The following is a 17,583-nucleotide window of genomic DNA, read 5'->3' on the forward strand; positions in this document are numbered from 1 at the left end:
ATTGAACAGTTGGCTGTTGAAAATTGTTTAAAAAATGAGACAGGAATATAGATTGAAAATCCTCCCATGTTTCAACTGTATAAAGTCAGCATTAAATGAAACTTTGGAATAAAAACCTTCAGACACAGGAACTTGATAGAGTCTTGTTTATAAATATTGTATCTATTGAATACATGTTCAATAGGTACAATATTTATAAACCAGGCCCCAGCAAACTTGTAATGTGAAACTACCAATGTTCAGGGGGGTTTAATTTTTATTGTTTTCATGGTATAAAAAATTCATATACATCCTGCTAAAACTATAAAATTTTAAAATTTTATTTGCTTAAACCAAAGTTTTTTCCCTCTTATATCCTTCAAAATTTGACCCCCTTGAAAGTATTATATTTTACAATAAGATATTTAAGAAATAAAGTCTGCGTTTTCGTGAATGTTGCAGAATAACCTCCAAGGTCGAGAAATGCTGTTTGAAAGATAAAAGCTGAGACTTTTATATTTCAGACAACATTTCAAGGCCAAGGAGGCTATCCTGCAACATTCACGACAACAAGGACTTTATTTCTATTCTACAAAGATCGTGAAGATCGCTAAAATACGGCTGATCCTTTCCTCTATAGAGAAACGAATTAGGTCACCATGTCTCGATTTTGCTGTTCCATTTAACACCAGAGGGAAAATTTGTTTGCTTACCTGTGTATGGAATGCAGACGATTTGAGCTTTCGTTGCATTAAAAATAGCCTTTTTAGTTTAAAAATTTGTACATAATAAGTATTGATTGATTTTAATGAATATACAATAACAAAATAATATTCCTATTTTACTGCTTTATTGGGACTAAAATCATGTTGTTTAAATGTGTAGGGAGGTCCATGGAATAGCCCCGCTTGGCTATAAAAACCAACATTCGTCAGGAACTTGATGCAATTTACAGCTGTACAGACTGCAAAAGATGACACATCCATGTGGTCTAAACAAGTATTTCATTTGAGAGTCAAATATTTATTTCAACTGTACAGGTTATATACATGTTCCTGATCTGATAATTTTTTGATGACATTCATGATTTATTGGAGAAGAATGTCCGTAGTATTTTTTTGATCTCGGCAATAATATATAGAATAATGTATAATCTCGATCAGGGAACTCTTTTTGAAAACATATTGGTGAGGCATACAAAAAAAAGATTCTGTGTGACATCAAATTATCAAGAGAAACTTCATGTATCTTGAATTTTACAAGCAAATAATTTGAAACTCGTCAGTTTATTGTTGTTTTATAATAGTCAATTAATTTCATGCAATACTTTATTTTACGAAGACCACAAATATGATAACCGTTTACCATATATTTCAAAGTTCATTATACCAAGCATCCTTCAAGAAAAAAATCTCAAAACAATGAATCCCCATCAACGTAATAGTTTGTTACTTGATGGGTTTCAACACAATTATTATATCACCTGATTTTTATTATCAAAAAGATTGTCCTTTTGCCTCGAATTAAATACAATTTGTAGGAGAGAGACTTAGCACATGTCACGATGCTTTACGGAAGCTTGATCCCAATGTATTGTAACTATCAGGGGAGAAAATCTTCACCATTTAACTCTTCGCAGCAGGAAGATGCAAGGACTGACTATCCCAGGCTTTTAGATTTAAACAGACTGTTAATAGCACGAGCTTCCATTTTGTTTAGGGATATGATGCTAATATTGTTACCATTACGTGAGAACCTACTTAGTTTGAAGCCATCAAGTGTCATTTATATTCAATTTTCTATGAATAATGAACAGAACAATTAAACTTTCTGTCAAGGATAAAACATATTGAAAAACAAAGTTGTGTGCTACTCTATATTTGTGAGTGTATGACATTTCTCTTGTTTTCTTTTTTTTGGCCATAATGCAATGATGGTATGGATAATTTTGTTCCTCTCTTGGGGAAAATAATGACCCTAGCTTGTCTGAATAGAGAACATCATTCTCCTATTTCTGTTAAAACCATTTCTTTTCAATAAAAATTAAGAAACATGCAAGGCCTGTAATCATTATAGCAACTTCACAAACTCACAGGGGAGAAAATGGAAGTGTTTATAGTGAAAGCGTATAGACTCTATTTTCAAGATGTCCATGCATTGCTTAATTTTATCACGATTCTTCTCTCTCATGACTGTCTCAGGTCAACGGTTGCTTATTGAAATTGAAAAGTGCTCAAAATGGATGGATAGGAATGTTTTGGTTAAAAAACACCGAATAAAAAGGATCATATAACAGCCAATATAGGGGAAATGACTGAGTTTATTTCTGTGTTAAGCTTAAGTTAATCTAAATTGAGAAATGACAAGTAATCTTCCTTTGAGATTGGAATTGTATTGCCCTGGGGACCATCTGAAAAAGTGAAATTCTAGTATTACGACATTGCGTAGGCATTAAAAAGAGATATCGTAAAACTGGTAGTATTTGTAGGGAATGGTGAAAATTTCATGTAATAGACTTAAAAAAATCACTGCCAAAAAAAGGGGGAAAAAGTACCTTTGTAATCAATGAAAACAAATGAAAATGCAGAGATGAATTTGGAATTGTGGTTCCTGAAATACCAAATGTTTGAAGATTAAAAAAAAGCAGAAAGCCCAAGGCCTATAACCAAGGACATGTATAATTGTTTGTTTATGCCAACTGGCCTTTATTCACTTTCAACAAAACTAGCATGCACTCTGACTAAGAGAAAAAAATTCCTTGCTATTTTATTTCATGTTTACAGTTAAAACAAATTACTTAGTAATTGGTGATAAGTATATTTAGGCAACTAAGGAGGCTCAAGTGAGCTAAATTTCTTATTGAAATTTTCAGTTGTCAGTCCTTGGCATTGTTGTAAACTTTTAACACTTTCATCTTCTCTGGACCACTGGACCAATTTCAACCATTCTTCTCTGGACCACTGGACCAATTTCAACCAAACACAAAATATCCTTGGGTGAAGAGAATTCAAGTTTGTTCAAATGTAGAGCAAGTCCTTCTTTCTAGGGGAGATAATATAAGAAATAGAGAATTTTGTGGTATCCTTTAGGAGTCTTCCTCTCAAGATTTACTGGGCCTAAAAAAGTTGAAACATGTGAAACCTTCTAAACATTGTGTAAAATAATAAATCATGACCTTAAGGTGGGGCAACTTTGTAGGAATAAATTGGAAAGATCTTTGAAAATCTTCTTCTCAAGAGCAGCAAAGCCATTATTATTAGTCAAATTAATTCAGAAGCATCCTTGTGTAGTATAGATTTAAGTTTGTTTAAATCATACCCCCCCCCCTTTTACATTTAAACTTTTCAGTAATGTACTGCATTTTGCCTTTCTATAGCCAAAGTGCTCTGGTAGGGGATATGGCCCGTGTGAATCGTGTTTGTTTGTTTGTTTAAATCATACTTCACCAGTAGAGTGCCTTTGAGAAAAGGATTTGCATTGATTTTAAACCACTTTGGTAGGTCAAAGGTCAAGATCATTGCAGGTCTGTGTGAAATCATTATTCACAGCATATATGTTTTTCTGCTTTTGTTCCCATTCAACACATACCTTTCTCAAAGAAAGAACCCTTGGTAAAGTTGGAAATCAAAGGTCAAGTGCAAGGTCAAAATATCTAATTTCAATCTTTTACAGTTCCTTTCCTACCTTGTGTCCTTTACTATAAATGGAGCCCATTGAGCATGTTAGGAATCCAAATTTTCAGATAAACAGAAAATGCAAATGTACAAAAATAAAACCTGGTGGAAGTAGGTATGTCTACAGTATAAAAACATAGAGTTTGTGAAAAGTTGACTTAAAAGGAGATAGTTGAAAACCCTGTAATATTAACTTGTTTGTCAGTTGCTACCCTCAGTTTTTAAAAATGTTGAACATATTCATAACATTTTGTTGCATACTGTAAATGATTTACATTTGGTGTGTACGATATTTGGCAAAAACATTTTGTTGCATAGATTTGATTTATCTGAATTTGCTAGTTATAAAAGGATGGGCGATGTATGAAAGCACCCTTTGCAGAGGATTTGTAGCTGCATGGTCATATGAATGTGATACCCTAGTGACATTCAAAGTGTATTTGTCTGTGATAATAAATTCTAAGGAATATTTACTAGATAAAAAATAATAAATTTGGCAATGCAATTTATATGGCATGCCATTTTGGCAGAAAATACCAGCGAACAGATGCCTAATGTTGTAACTAGTTTGTCTAGGTTTGTCTGTAAATAAAGCTGCACTTGAGAACAGGTCTCCAGAAATATTTTCCATCATTACAGGAAAATCAATTTGCCTTTCCATAAACACATTATTTAAACCAATATTTAGATTCTTTTTCCATCCCACCAATTCAGCATTCAATTACCACCATAAAGTGCAAAGTATTTGGACTGTTGGTTCCCAAAATATTGATGAACTGTGTTGGCATAAGAAGAGAGAGTACTGTTGCTGAGGGTTTATGAATTATGCCTGCTCATATCTTTTTACAGACAGACTCAATCACACTAATGGGATATTTTTCGGAAATTAGGAAATAAGAAGTGGTTGTATGCAATGGTATGAGAAAGGATGTTAAATATTTATTCTGACAACAAATGTCTACAACAAATTCAATTACATATATTTGAATTCAGCTTTGTTTTTTTGTAGGATCTATATATACTTGTGAAGTTCTGTATTTTCATTATCATATATATATTAAATTGTTACAGAAAATGCAATACAAACATTAATTATTAACTTTTATAATGATAATTCAAAGGGTGCAATCGTTATGGGAGTGCAGTTTTCTTTGTTAAATTGATAAATTCTACAGTATATACATACACATTTACTATAATTTCATTTTGCACACTGCTAATTAAGACGAAAATAACGCAAACATCACAATTTAGAGTACATTTCTGTAGCTAAATTAAGTTTATTATATCGACTCATGTTTTTGCTGAAACACCCTACACTCCTTGAATAAAAACATGCAAATTCATAGAATTGTGGTCCCCCACTTTCTGTGTCTTTGTGGGTGAGATATCATTTTTTTTGTGACATACTGTGTCTGATATGAACACCCTATCATATGTCATTTAGAAGTTATTGGTGAAGTTGATTTTTAATTAAAAAAAATAGGTCAATCTTGGAGGTCAAGGTCAAGGGGTCAGAAATCAGCATGCTCGGAAATATCTCACAGGTAATGCACTTGTCAAATATGAAAGCCCTATAAATGTCTTCTCAATCAAAAGGTATGAGGAAAAATTAACATTTTTGAAAATTAGGTCAAACTTCAAAGTCATTGTATCAAGATGAAAAATTATAGTATATTTAGAAAGGTCTTGTCACAGTCAGTCACAGGTAATATACATGTATAATATGAAAACCCTATCTACTCTCATTCAAAAGATATGACCAAAGTTAAAGTTTTTGCAAAGTAGGTTAATCTTCAAGGTCACAAGGTCAAAAATCATATTGTATAATTTAAAAAGGTCTTGTCACAGGTAATACACATGTTTAATATGAAAGCCCTATTTCTTCTCATTCAAAAGTTATGGCCAATTGAAAGTAATGTTTAAAATTTAATAACAGTAGGTCAAACCTCAAGGTCAGAGTCTCAAGGTCAAAATCATAGTGTATTTAAGGTCTTGATTGTCCCAGATAATATACATGTGTAATATGAAAGCCCTATATCTGCTCATTCAAAAGACATGACCAAGGTTCAAGTTTTTGTGAAGGATTGACAGACTGACAGACAGACATACAGATGAATGAGATTTAATCTCTGCTCATTCAAAAGACATGACCAAGGTTCAAGTTTTTGTGATGGATGGACAGACTGACAGACAGACATACAGATGAATGAGATTTAATGCCCCTAGCTTTCGCTAAAGTGGGGGACAATTACGAGATGTTTTGATAACCTAACAATTAAAAATGTATTTTTATATATTTAGTGAAGATGAAAGATGACTTTTTTTAAAAAAATGAAAATTGTTTACAACAACAAAAAAAAGAATCACATGTTCCTTTGAACAAGTTTAACTCCTCATACACGCAGTGCAATTTTATATCAAACATACTGAGATATTAAAAAATTCTTAATGTAGAAAATTCTCATGCAAAGCTTATTAATTTTTTTGAGCATTGATCGATTTTGAATGGATAGCTCTATTATGATCAAGTAATTTGCTATGCAAAGCTTATTAAATTTTTAGGGCAATACTTTCAAAATTCTAATTCTTGTTCAGAGTGCTTAATCCTATTATGATCAAGTAATTTGTTATGCAAATCTCATTTAAAATTTTTTAAGCAGTGGGATTTAAATTTTTAATGGATGATCAGAAATGGTATTCCTATTATGAGCATCGCTATCTGCTGGCTGTCACCTTTTTGTTAAATGCCGAAAAAGGAAATTGGGAGATTTACAATTTTTTCAAAGATCTTAACATTTTAAAATTTTGGTAAACAAGGCCACAATTAAAATATTGTGAGTTTGGCATTGCCGGCATAGTCTTTCTGTGTTTGGGTTGGTAGTTATAGGGAAATTTTTTTTCTCAATTTCAGAAATGGCATATGTTGTTTGACTATCATGCATCTCAAGTATTTGTATCAAATATGCAAAAATAGCAAAAATCGAGAAAATTTTTGGTAGGATGTGCTGTACATCCTTGAGTGGACATACTGTCATAGTTATTGATTGTGCTCGTAATCTTGGCTCTTTCTTAAAATATATCCATGCCATGTTCAAATGGACCCAGAGTGGAATGTTTGATGTGTGATATTAATGCTGTTTTCCTTCATTTTTTATACAAACTTTTCTCCAGTACACAATTAAAAAATCATTAACTTCACAATATCTCACTGAAAAAAAACCCCCAGCATTTTAATTAATAGTGAGATGTTGCTATTGAATTTCCACTTCAATTATTAAAAAAATATTAAGAATCAGCGGAGATCATACACATAATGAGTACCTTCAACTCAAGTAATTCATGCTGTTTGAATTTTAAAAGGAAAAATCTTATTTTCGAACCATTTTCTTTTTGATTTTTTATCAGGGACATTTCTGCTGTTAGATGGTACTCATGGTAAAACTTCATCAGCCGTAGTTAGTTCCTGTTACTATAGCCACCAGTCAGCACCACCATCAATATATCAACTTCACCTAGATGTTCTGCTGTACCGTGAAGAGAGCAATGAAGACAACCTGACCATAAGTTACTGGGTCCGCAGAAAAGAGACCATTGTCAGAGTTATTCCTGTAAATAAAACGCTCAGGTTGGATAATTTTAAAAAATTACGTCACAATCAAAAGATACATCTATCCTTTTTCTAGTGAAAGCAGTAAAAACTAGAGGAAACTGATTTAAAAATTATCAATAAGCCTATAATCTAAATCCCAACAGCTGAAAAAATGATACCCTTACAGAGTATTAGTTTACAATGTGTCCACACCTTTGACTGACGTAAACAGGAGAATGAAATTTTATTCACGCTTGCCTAAGTGTCTGAATTATCACTAACACACTAATGTTACCAACTGTCCATAGAGGTGTGTGCAATCTTGTATTATGAGCATGTCTTTTTCATTTATGTGCTTATCCTTGGCAGATAGTCTCTTTGTCAATTGTAATAGACCAAGTTTTTCAAACAAACCCCTTGATCTCCCCCAGTTCCCATCAGTACAATCATCAGTGTGTACAAGACAATTGGAAAAGTGCTTAGGAGAACTGCAGACCAAGCTAGTTAGTCACAAGTTGAAGCCTAATGAAGTTCTGTCTGCTTTGGTAAATGACTACTTTGTGAGATTTTGAGTCACCCAAGTAACTTGTGTGGCTAGAATAAGGCTTTTTAGTTAGGCTACTATTATAACTTGGTGCACATTCTGAAATAACTTAATTCTCTTGAACTGCTGAAACATGTGTCATAAAATGCACAAAATATGTATCACAACACTGCAATCATGAGCTAACATGAGAAGAGTGTCCTAAAGGAGTTTTCCACTTAAGTATAGTAGCGTGGTCCCTTTTTTGCCCTTATTTTACAGAATATACATGAGGATACGGTATTATTTTTAGTTTTATTGTGTATAACAAAGTATTTCTAATTAATATTTTGTACATTCATTATTAATAACTTGGAATATCAAGAAATACAAGCCGATTTTCAACACCTACTGAACACACAAATTCCGGAACATTTTCTTTCGAACAGAGTACGGTTCCTCTATTACATACAAATGGGCGGAGACATTTAAATTAGGTATCATATAAAGGATGACACGATGAGTTGTAGCATGAGATAAGAAATAATAAACAATGTACGATGAGTAATAAATAATCTTCAATACGCATGGATTTTATTTTGCATCATTCGTATTCTTCTTAACATGGGGTTGGTGGGAGTCTTTTTTTAGTTCTTAGGTATTTTTGTCGAAGTTTTGAAAATCCCCCTAATCACAATAATTTTTTTTTAATCTATCATTGTAGAATAAAATGTCGAGATATATTTTAACCACTATATTAATTTTCTTTTATATGGTAGTTTAAAAAGCACAAGTGATTGAATAATAATTAACGGCAAATACACACAGAAATACACTCCCATTCTTTTGTAAAGGGGGGAGGCTGAGAAAAAACCTCGAGAAATATGAATTTGATAAAGCAAAAGAAAAAGAGGATATCCTTCTCCGAACTTGAAAACGAATAGTAGAACTGGGTGTAGAATTGGGAGTTAAAAAAATTGCTCATTTTTTATTTGAAAAATTAAACATTAACATTAATGTGTGTTTATTTATATTGTAACAGCGTAAAGGCGTAAGAAAGTTTTTTTTGGGGGGGGGTTGAAGAACTCAAGATTTATCTTCATTGGTAAATGAAATTCAAACCCAATAATCACCTTATTCCTTGCATTAATACATTCAAAGTTTTTTTCCGAGTTAGTATAATTATATGCATGCATCCCAAAATATGACAATAGTGCAAAGTTGATTTGAATATTGAAATGGTCAGTATACAAGTGCATTTGTTTAGACTGAATAAATGCGAAGAAATTATTATGTCTTAAGTATTTTTTGCTTTTTTGTTTCTTTTTTGCAAGAAATTGATTAAATGTGTATTTAAATATAATTCCAATCTTCATTTTATCTATTGATTTCCTGTGTTTTGATTGGACGAGAACACGTTCCAGAAAATTTTTACACATCGATAAATTCTTTCAATCAGTACTACTTTCTTGATGACACTACTAGGTTATCGTATAAACAATGAAAGCAGTTATTTCTGGGTCTGTTCTGGCTAAATAATGAATACAAGAACTTTAAATTTAATTAGGGCTTAAAGTAAAACAAAACTGGCAACATACTAGACTGCCTAACTGATGGACGCCGTGAAAATGTTTATGTCACTGTCCGATCACGAGTGTGAATTTTAAAAACCGCTGTCTCAACGTTCATACGCAGAAAATAAGCTCAGTCTGTATCGTTTTGACAGGGAAAAGAAACGTACCTCAAGCTCTTGCCCTATTAGCATCAATTTCCTATTAACTTTCTATATTGTTCCTCAATATTTGAATAAACAAGTGCAAATTGAAGGCGTCGTCTGTCTGCAAGTTTCGCTATGAGAGTTGTTGTTTATGTCAACATGGCCATGGTCAAAGACGAACTATTCTGAAGTAAACTCGTAATTACGATATTTGTTGACTTAAACAGCATTCCATTAGTTGTTATAAGTTTATTTATCGATTGTTTTGACAATTTAAGTTGAACTCTATCGAAATTCGTCTCGATTACGTTCCTTTACGGTAAAATGTATTCCTACGCCGTCCAGATTAACGGATTGTATGGAGGCCTCAAAGAGAAATAATTTAAAATATTTTAAAAAATTCGAGATTGGAATTATAAGAATTAAACGTTCTTTTTGAAAAATTTATCGATGTGTAAACTCTTGACATTTTACTCACAAACTTAACATAAAAGTGCTTCGCACTTTTATTTAGTTTGTGAGTAAAATGTCAAGAGTTTACACATCGATAAATTTTTCAAAAAGAACGTTTAATCCTATAACACATCTATACTTGTATATATATTAATTCATGTGCTGTTCGCAATGAACAGGAATATTGCGATTACGTGCTTGAGAATTAATAAAATGTCCCGGAAAATCGTCAGTTTAACATACACTGTAAGTGATATTCATCAAAGTCTATAGAGAACCTTTTTTAATTTTAAAAAACAAAAGCTAGTGTCTGCACTTTTCAAATACGAGCTACATCATGTACATGTGTTGCTTCCTACAGAAAACACGCTTTCCAAAGGTATTCACCTGTGGCGGAATGGAATCACGTGACATATTATCTATTCTTAGCAGGTCAACAAGAGGTTAATCCTATGTAAATGTACTCACCGAACAGATTCAAAATCATGATACTTTTAAGTAGAAAACATAGAGCGCAATGTTGTTCAACAAAGATATTTTCACACAATCTCTATAAATATAATATATACATTATATTTTGATCTCGACTTTGAACAAAGCTGCGCTCGATGTTTACGAAAGCTGTTAAGTGGGTACCTGTCAAAGATTTCTTTTGATATTCATGAAAATCAAAGGACCCCACCTTCGAAACACAGGTTCGCTTGTTGTTTTTTGCAATTAATTGAAATTTTTAAACGTTGGAGGATATACTTCAGACATAAGAGAATAATATAATTTACTTTTTAAGCTTTTTAATGAAAGTTTAAAATTTGACGAGTAACCGGGGACCACAGATAATGGCTTATTGAGACTTCTTCTTTTACCGGTACTTAAATCCTAGCTTTCATGTAATGCATCTTGAAAGTTTTTTAATATATTTACTTATTTGCAGGTGTCTTGATTTGTGGTATATTTAAGGCACAGGCATTTGTTTCTGTAATAAATTTTTGACCCATAGTATAATAATATTAACACAGGTAGCTAACTCCAAATTACACTGAGTACCCCCCTCCCTTAGAATCGCGCTCATTTACACTTTCAGAGAAAAGGCAGTGGCAAACTGTGTCATCTACGATAATTTATCTACACAACCGTATACATGTATGGCTTGCTTGTCTTTGTTTTCTTTAATCTCAGTAAACAGTGACAAAACTCTACTCGCCGAGTAGAAAAGTCGAACTAAACCATAAAACGGTATGTTCTATTCTCAGGCAAAGAGAAAAATTAAAGAATGTGTGGGTTTAAAAATTCAATTCCAGATTTTAAATATTTCAGTGAATAAATAAAATTTCATAGTGTCTTATTTTCCATAAAAACACTACGATGTTTTTCCGATCTAATTTTAGAAACAGATTTTTATCCAATCAAATTCGGGGTCTAATTCTTTGCCTGAGACTAGAACATATCATTCTATGGTTGAATTTCACTTTCCACTCGGCGAGCAGAGTTTTGAAGCTTATTAAGGAGATAAAAGAAATAAAGACAAGCAAGCCATATATGGTTGTGTAGATAAATTATCGTAGAAGACAAAGGTATAAACAATTTACCCGTGCATTTCCTCTGAAAGTGTAAATGAGCGTGATTGTAAAGGAGGGGGGTAATCGGTGTAAATCGGAGTTAGATACCTTGTGTTATTATTATACTATGGGTTAAAATTTATTCCCGAAACAAGTGCCTATGGTATAAGGTTATAGATACTGATGGTGAATATATGCTATAATATCACACTTTTCTCTTAAATGGCTGATATACAGCAATTAGATTCAGACCCAATGATGAGGGGTGTGATTGAGACCTCATATAATTATAGAAAACATTAGAAAATATGTAAAAGATCAAACTACCCCTTTCTTATCACTAAAGAAAGGAAATTAGAATATAAAGGTAATATTGATTTGGAAAAGACATTAACATTACTTTTATCTATTTCAGGTGGCAGACATTGTCATTAGAGATAGAACCTACAGAAAGTTTACTACCTATTAAGTTTCAAGTGACAGGCAATATTGGAAATAGAAACACCTTAATGGCAGTGGGCAACATTAAAGTAGAGGTATCTTCAGGTACATTGTATTTTAAAATAGCATTGCATATTTCTAATTAAAAAAAACTTTTCTAATCTCACCTGAACAAAAAATTCAAGTAATTGAGCTTTTCTGATCACCTAACTCTAAAGTCATCAATCATTAATAAGCTTACTTTTGATCTGTCTCACTTTTCCATAAGTATTCATTTGAAAAATGTAAATCAAAATGTAGGCTTGTTTAAGTTTTTTGGCCTGGGTATTCCTGTCTTTCTGTCAAACTTTTTGTGAACAGGAAAAATTTCTTACGGTAGGTCTATTTAAACAATAAAATGCTTTCTTTGTTTGTTATTACTGGAATGAACGGAAGCAGCTGTGCAGAAAAAATACATAACTAAGCGGGTTAGCTGCCTACTTAGTAATAACAAACAAACATTTTATTGTTTATATTTATATGTTTAAATAATCAATTAAAGGGATTAAAAAGATTAATTATTGTATTAATGATGCGAACGTCTTTATACGTTTCATTGATGGGACAGCCACTTAAGAAATCTGTACAGGCGACATGCCTACTGTAGTTTATGCAGTGATGAACGCAATGGGGTTTCTTAAGAAATAAAGGAGAAAATATTCAGTGGATGTAAATATTCACAAGTAACTAAAGCCCTACTTAGACCAAACATCTTGAATGATGGGGATGTACACTACCGAACTTGCTGTAGATGCTAAGTCTAACCTATATTTTGCAAATAAGGAAATGTTAGATCTTAGCTCACCTGAGCCAAACATAATACAAAGCATTCTAGGGTAAAGGAGAGTTTAAATTGTTAAAATGAAGGACCAAGTCCCCTTGCAAGAAGAGATAAACAAGAAAGGACAAAAATAGGGTGGGTCATTTAAAAATCTTCTTATCTAGAATCACTGGACCAAGAAAGCTGAAACTTATGTGGAAGCATCCTAGGGTAGTGTAGATTCTAAATCATACAATCATACAAATCATGACCCCCGTGTTAAGGGTGGGGCCACAATAGGGAATCCAAGTTTTACATTGAAATATGTAGGCAAAATCTTTAAAAATCTTCTTTTCAAGAACCACTGGTCCAGAAAAGCTGAAACTTGTGTGGAAGTGCCCTGGGTTAGTGTAGATTCTAAATTATTCAAATCATAACCCTTGAGGGTAGCACAGGGCCACAAAAGCCCTTCTGAGCTGAAAGCTCACCTGTTATCCATTGTCCATCTGTCAATCCATCTTTTTCTCAAGAACCACTGACCCAATTTCTACCAAAATTTGTACAAGACATCCTTATGTGAAGGGTAGTTAAAATTGTTGAAATGAAGGGCCAAGCCCCCTTTCAAGGGGAGATAATAAAGAAAAGGCAAATTAAAAAAACCTTCTTCTCAAGAACCTTGGGCCGATAAAGATGAAACTTAATATATGGAAGCATCCTAAGGTAGCGTAGATTCTAAACTGTTCAATTCATGACCCCCTGGGGTAGGGCAAGGCCATGGTAGAGAAACCAAATTTTACATTGAAATATAAAGAAAAAATCTCTTCAAATCTTTTTCTCAAGAACCACTGGGCCAGAAAAGCAGAAACTTATGTACATGTAGAAGAATCCGGGGGTAGCGTGAATTCTAAATTATTCAAAGCATGACCCCCAGGGTTAGAGTGGGGCCACAAAAGGTATTACAAGGTGGAAAGTCTTGTAAAGAACAGCATGGCCAAAGTTACTGGGGTGAGCATTGTGGCCGATGGGCCTCTTGGTAAATTCCAGTCTCATTTATCTCTTAAGAGATGTAGAAAGGCTGAGATGGGGTATCCTACATACATAGTGGATGTTAAAAATTCCTGACCACTTCTCTATAGAGAAATGGTTGCAGAGTGAAGCAATCTTAGAGTTTTATAATGGGGGCATATCCAGCATTTAATAACTTTTTAAAAAAAAATCTATTACAGATGGTGAAAAATTTAAACCTGTTTACTTTACCAGTCAGCCATCCTGCAGTGACAAAACCAGCGGACCAAAGGATATCTCAAAAGACACGTATTGTTATGGTAATATAGCGGAAATTGAGTCATTTTATATTCAATTACTACAAGATAATTCTGCATTGCTGCTTCCCTTTTGTGGTTTAAGGGTCAGAATAAACGTCTTAAACCATAGTCTCAAGACAGGATAATAAAAATCGCATCATTTGCCCAAATAAACTTTCCATCATACCGCATCAAACATAGACTTCATAACGCTTTAAAGAGGGTTAGGAACCTTTATTTGTTGCCTTAAGGGGGTATTTCTTTTTTGTCCAGTGCCAAAAGCTTATAATTGTGATGATTAACAATCCATAGATGTTGAGTGAATTTTTTTGTATCATCTAAAGAAATTGATGTGACTTGTTATTCTGTCAGCACCCTGAAGAAAAGATCCTGATGAGCATTGTCTGTTAATTAAATCCTTGAGATCAGTAGACAGTTTTTGTTATTTTAAATTACCTGACATTATGCTGCTTAAAGTTGAACAATTCCAGACTTAATTGTGTTTATTGATTTCCTGTATTTTGATTGGACAAAAAACAGATTCAAGGAAAAGTTAACACATGAATGTTCTTGTCAGGCAGAACTCATTTTTTTTAAAAAGTGTTTTCATTGTAAAAATTAAAACTTGATTCCTTCAAGCTTTCCTTTTAGCTAAACAATTACAGAAATCTTTAAAACTTGAAATTATATAAATAAAAACGAAACTGAGGACATTAAAAATACTGTTTGTGACATGGTCATATCAGAAGTGTGAAAAATCTTTGGTGTCATAGTTTTAAAAATTGTTCCTAATGCTAAAAAAGTCAGTCCTGTTTTTAGCAGTGCTGATAGACCAAAAAATAAATAATCTTTTGCCTTAGTAGGATCAAATTTCACATCATGTCCCATCTTTGAACAAATCAGACAAATCAGAGTAAAATAAGGATGTCGTCAGTTACATTGTTATGTTATATTACTTTTGTTTTAAAGCATTTATTGTTAATGTCAAGCACAGAAATGTTATGAAGTCTACCAGTACTTAATTGTTTTACAATATTTGTTGTCCGAAACAGTATTCAATGAGTTTTTGTAAATTTATTTTATTAAATGTTTTGAGGATGTTGTTTATTCCAAAACTTTCTATAATAAAAATTTAAACTTTCCCTTTCAATAAATTCAACTGTTTAAAATGTTGTCTAATCCAGAATGCTGTCTTTTATATGGCAAGTTTCTTTTGAACAATTGGTTAGTTAAGTTTTACTGTATTTCTTCATTGCTGTTTATTTATTATCACAGAGGGAATGCCAGAAGGGGCACATTGTAACTTTGAAGAAGGTCTCTGTGGATGGAGAAATGTACAAGGCAAGGATGAACTTGAGTGGATCAGACATAAAAATGCCACACCAACTGACCGAACTGGACCTCAGTTTGACCATACCACAGGAACAGCTCACGGTAAGTCTATAGACCTCAGTTTGACCACACCACAGGAACAGCTCACAGTAAGTTTCTGGACCTGAGTTTGACCACATCACAGGAACAGCTCAGAGTAAGTCTATGGACCTCAATTTGACCACACCACAGGAACAGCTCAGAGTAAGTTTCTGGACCTGAGTTTGACCACACCACAGGAACAGCTCATGGTCAGTCTCTGGCTCATACCTATGTGTCAAGCCCTTACTCATATTTCATAATGGCACTTCCAAAAAGTAAAATAATTATGTAAGAAGTGTTTTTGCCTGGTTTAATGTTATTTTATAATTGCTGACTAAATAATGTTAAAAAGTATGCTACATGTAATTAGATGTTTGAAATTAATGTTATATGAAGGCAATTTACAACTTTTAGGTAGTGGAGCGTAGTGTCGGTAAATGGTAAAAATTGTTATCATTCAATTCAATGTTGGCCAGATAAGTAGATGAACTAAAACTTTAATGATTTTGCAATAAAGCAAAACCTTTATTCATATATGATCCAAATTGCACCAGATTTTTAGCCGGGCTCTTTGCTCTTAGAGCAATGCCCGGCTTTTGCGATGGTGTTCAACCGGAAATGCTGCTTCATCACCGCCAAATTAAATTTACGAGTAAGAATATAGTACGTTTGCACAATCACCTTTGAGGCAATACAAACACTGAATTAGACTTTCAAAGTTATCTGAAATTGTCAAAAATAATTATAATAAAATACTTTTTATCATCTTCGACGATTAATTATTTGCTTAAAATATGCGAAAGGTATTCATCAGGTATCCCTGTTTGCATCATATTCTATAAATAAAGGTTGTACTACCAGGTTAAAATTCAAGAGAACATCATTAATGACTTGATGTACGCTTTGATTCAAAACTCGCCACTGGGGACACATCAATGCATAATCATTTGACCTTAAATAATCTTGCTGCATCAGTGTTTATTTATACTTTTGTTGGTATATAAAACCCTGAAACAATTCATGTGACAAATATTTTTCGCTCTTAAATTCTAGCTACATTTTAATTAATTTTTAAAACTTTTCAGTGCTATATATGACATAGAGATATATAATTATTTTCTCAATGTCTGAATCGGCTTGTTTTTAAACTGTCATTGCGGTCATAGTTCATTACCCTGTAAATGAGCCCGACTCCTGAGTACTTTGATTTAAATACTTTGGATACAAGTTTGCAGGAGTTACCTTTCTTTTTATGGACATCTTTTTAACAATCTTAATTCATGTATCCATTGGTTGGAAGAGAGACAACTTGAGACTTGATCCCTAACCTGTCACAGTATAACTTGCATCTTTGTCGCAATGCAATTTATTTCAATATGTTTTTAGAAATTAAGCAGGGTTAATTGCTGGTTATTGATTTTTGACAGAGAATTATAGATGACCATATGGATTAAATATTTGCAGTATGAGTGCAACCCTCGTATGTTAATAGCATTTAATTATAAATCACAGAAATCATAATGCTAAAAAAAACTAGTTTAGTTTTGGCAGATCTGAAATAGTATCAGATTTTAAACTGTAGTTGAAGTCTATGATTGAGTAAAAAGGTTCCTTTCCTACACTGTAGCTGTGAATGTTTGCCAGTCATTTTTAATCAGGAAGAGAATTCTCCATCCTGAATCTGACTCTTTCTCAGTATTTCATTTTGTAAATTGTAAATTTTTTTAATTATATACTTTTACAAAGTCAATGAAATTTACATAATTAAAAGGCCAATCTTAAAACATACATGTACATACGAAAGATTATTTAAGTTACTGTAAATCACTCTTTGATCGTGAGAACTTTATTTTTGCATAATTACAAAAGAGGGCATGGTAGCAAAAATTGTATTCACTTGTTTGTTCAATTTGCTCTAGGGTTTGTGATTCATTTGCCATTTGCAATTAAGCATTTGCTCAGGGTTCATTCAACATTTTTTCACTGTTCACTTGGCATTTATCATTCAGGTTTAAAAGTAGAACATTTCAGGGACTCATCCAAAATGCAATTGATGGAGAAATTCATGGAATTATTTTTGTTGACCATCTTTTCCATTTGCTATTATAACAGGAAAGGAGAAAAATGTATGT

The 17,583-nt window shown here is 32.8% G+C and overlaps 1 protein-coding gene across 1 annotated transcript in view; it reads left to right on the plus strand.

Annotated features, from left to right (window-relative positions):
- The window catches only part of LOC134279188 (MAM and LDL-receptor class A domain-containing protein 1-like), a 96,968-nt gene that overhangs the window by 9,831 nt on the left and 69,554 nt on the right, over positions 1 to 17,583 (plus strand). Inside the window, exons 2-5 of the mRNA XM_062761539.1 lie at positions 7,062 to 7,281; positions 11,910 to 12,040; positions 13,961 to 14,059; positions 15,314 to 15,472. Of these exons, the coding sequence (XP_062617523.1) occupies positions 7,062 to 7,281; positions 11,910 to 12,040; positions 13,961 to 14,059; positions 15,314 to 15,472 (609 nt within the window). The remainder of the gene's footprint in view (positions 1 to 7,061; positions 7,282 to 11,909; positions 12,041 to 13,960; positions 14,060 to 15,313; positions 15,473 to 17,583) is intronic.

This window comes from Saccostrea cucullata, unplaced genomic scaffold, assembly GCF_032062105.1.
Source record: "Saccostrea cucullata isolate Sc308-1 unplaced genomic scaffold, CSIRO_AGI_Scuc_v1 ctg229, whole genome shotgun sequence".
Classification (NCBI taxonomy): Eukaryota; Metazoa; Mollusca; class Bivalvia; order Ostreida; family Ostreidae; genus Saccostrea; species Saccostrea cuccullata.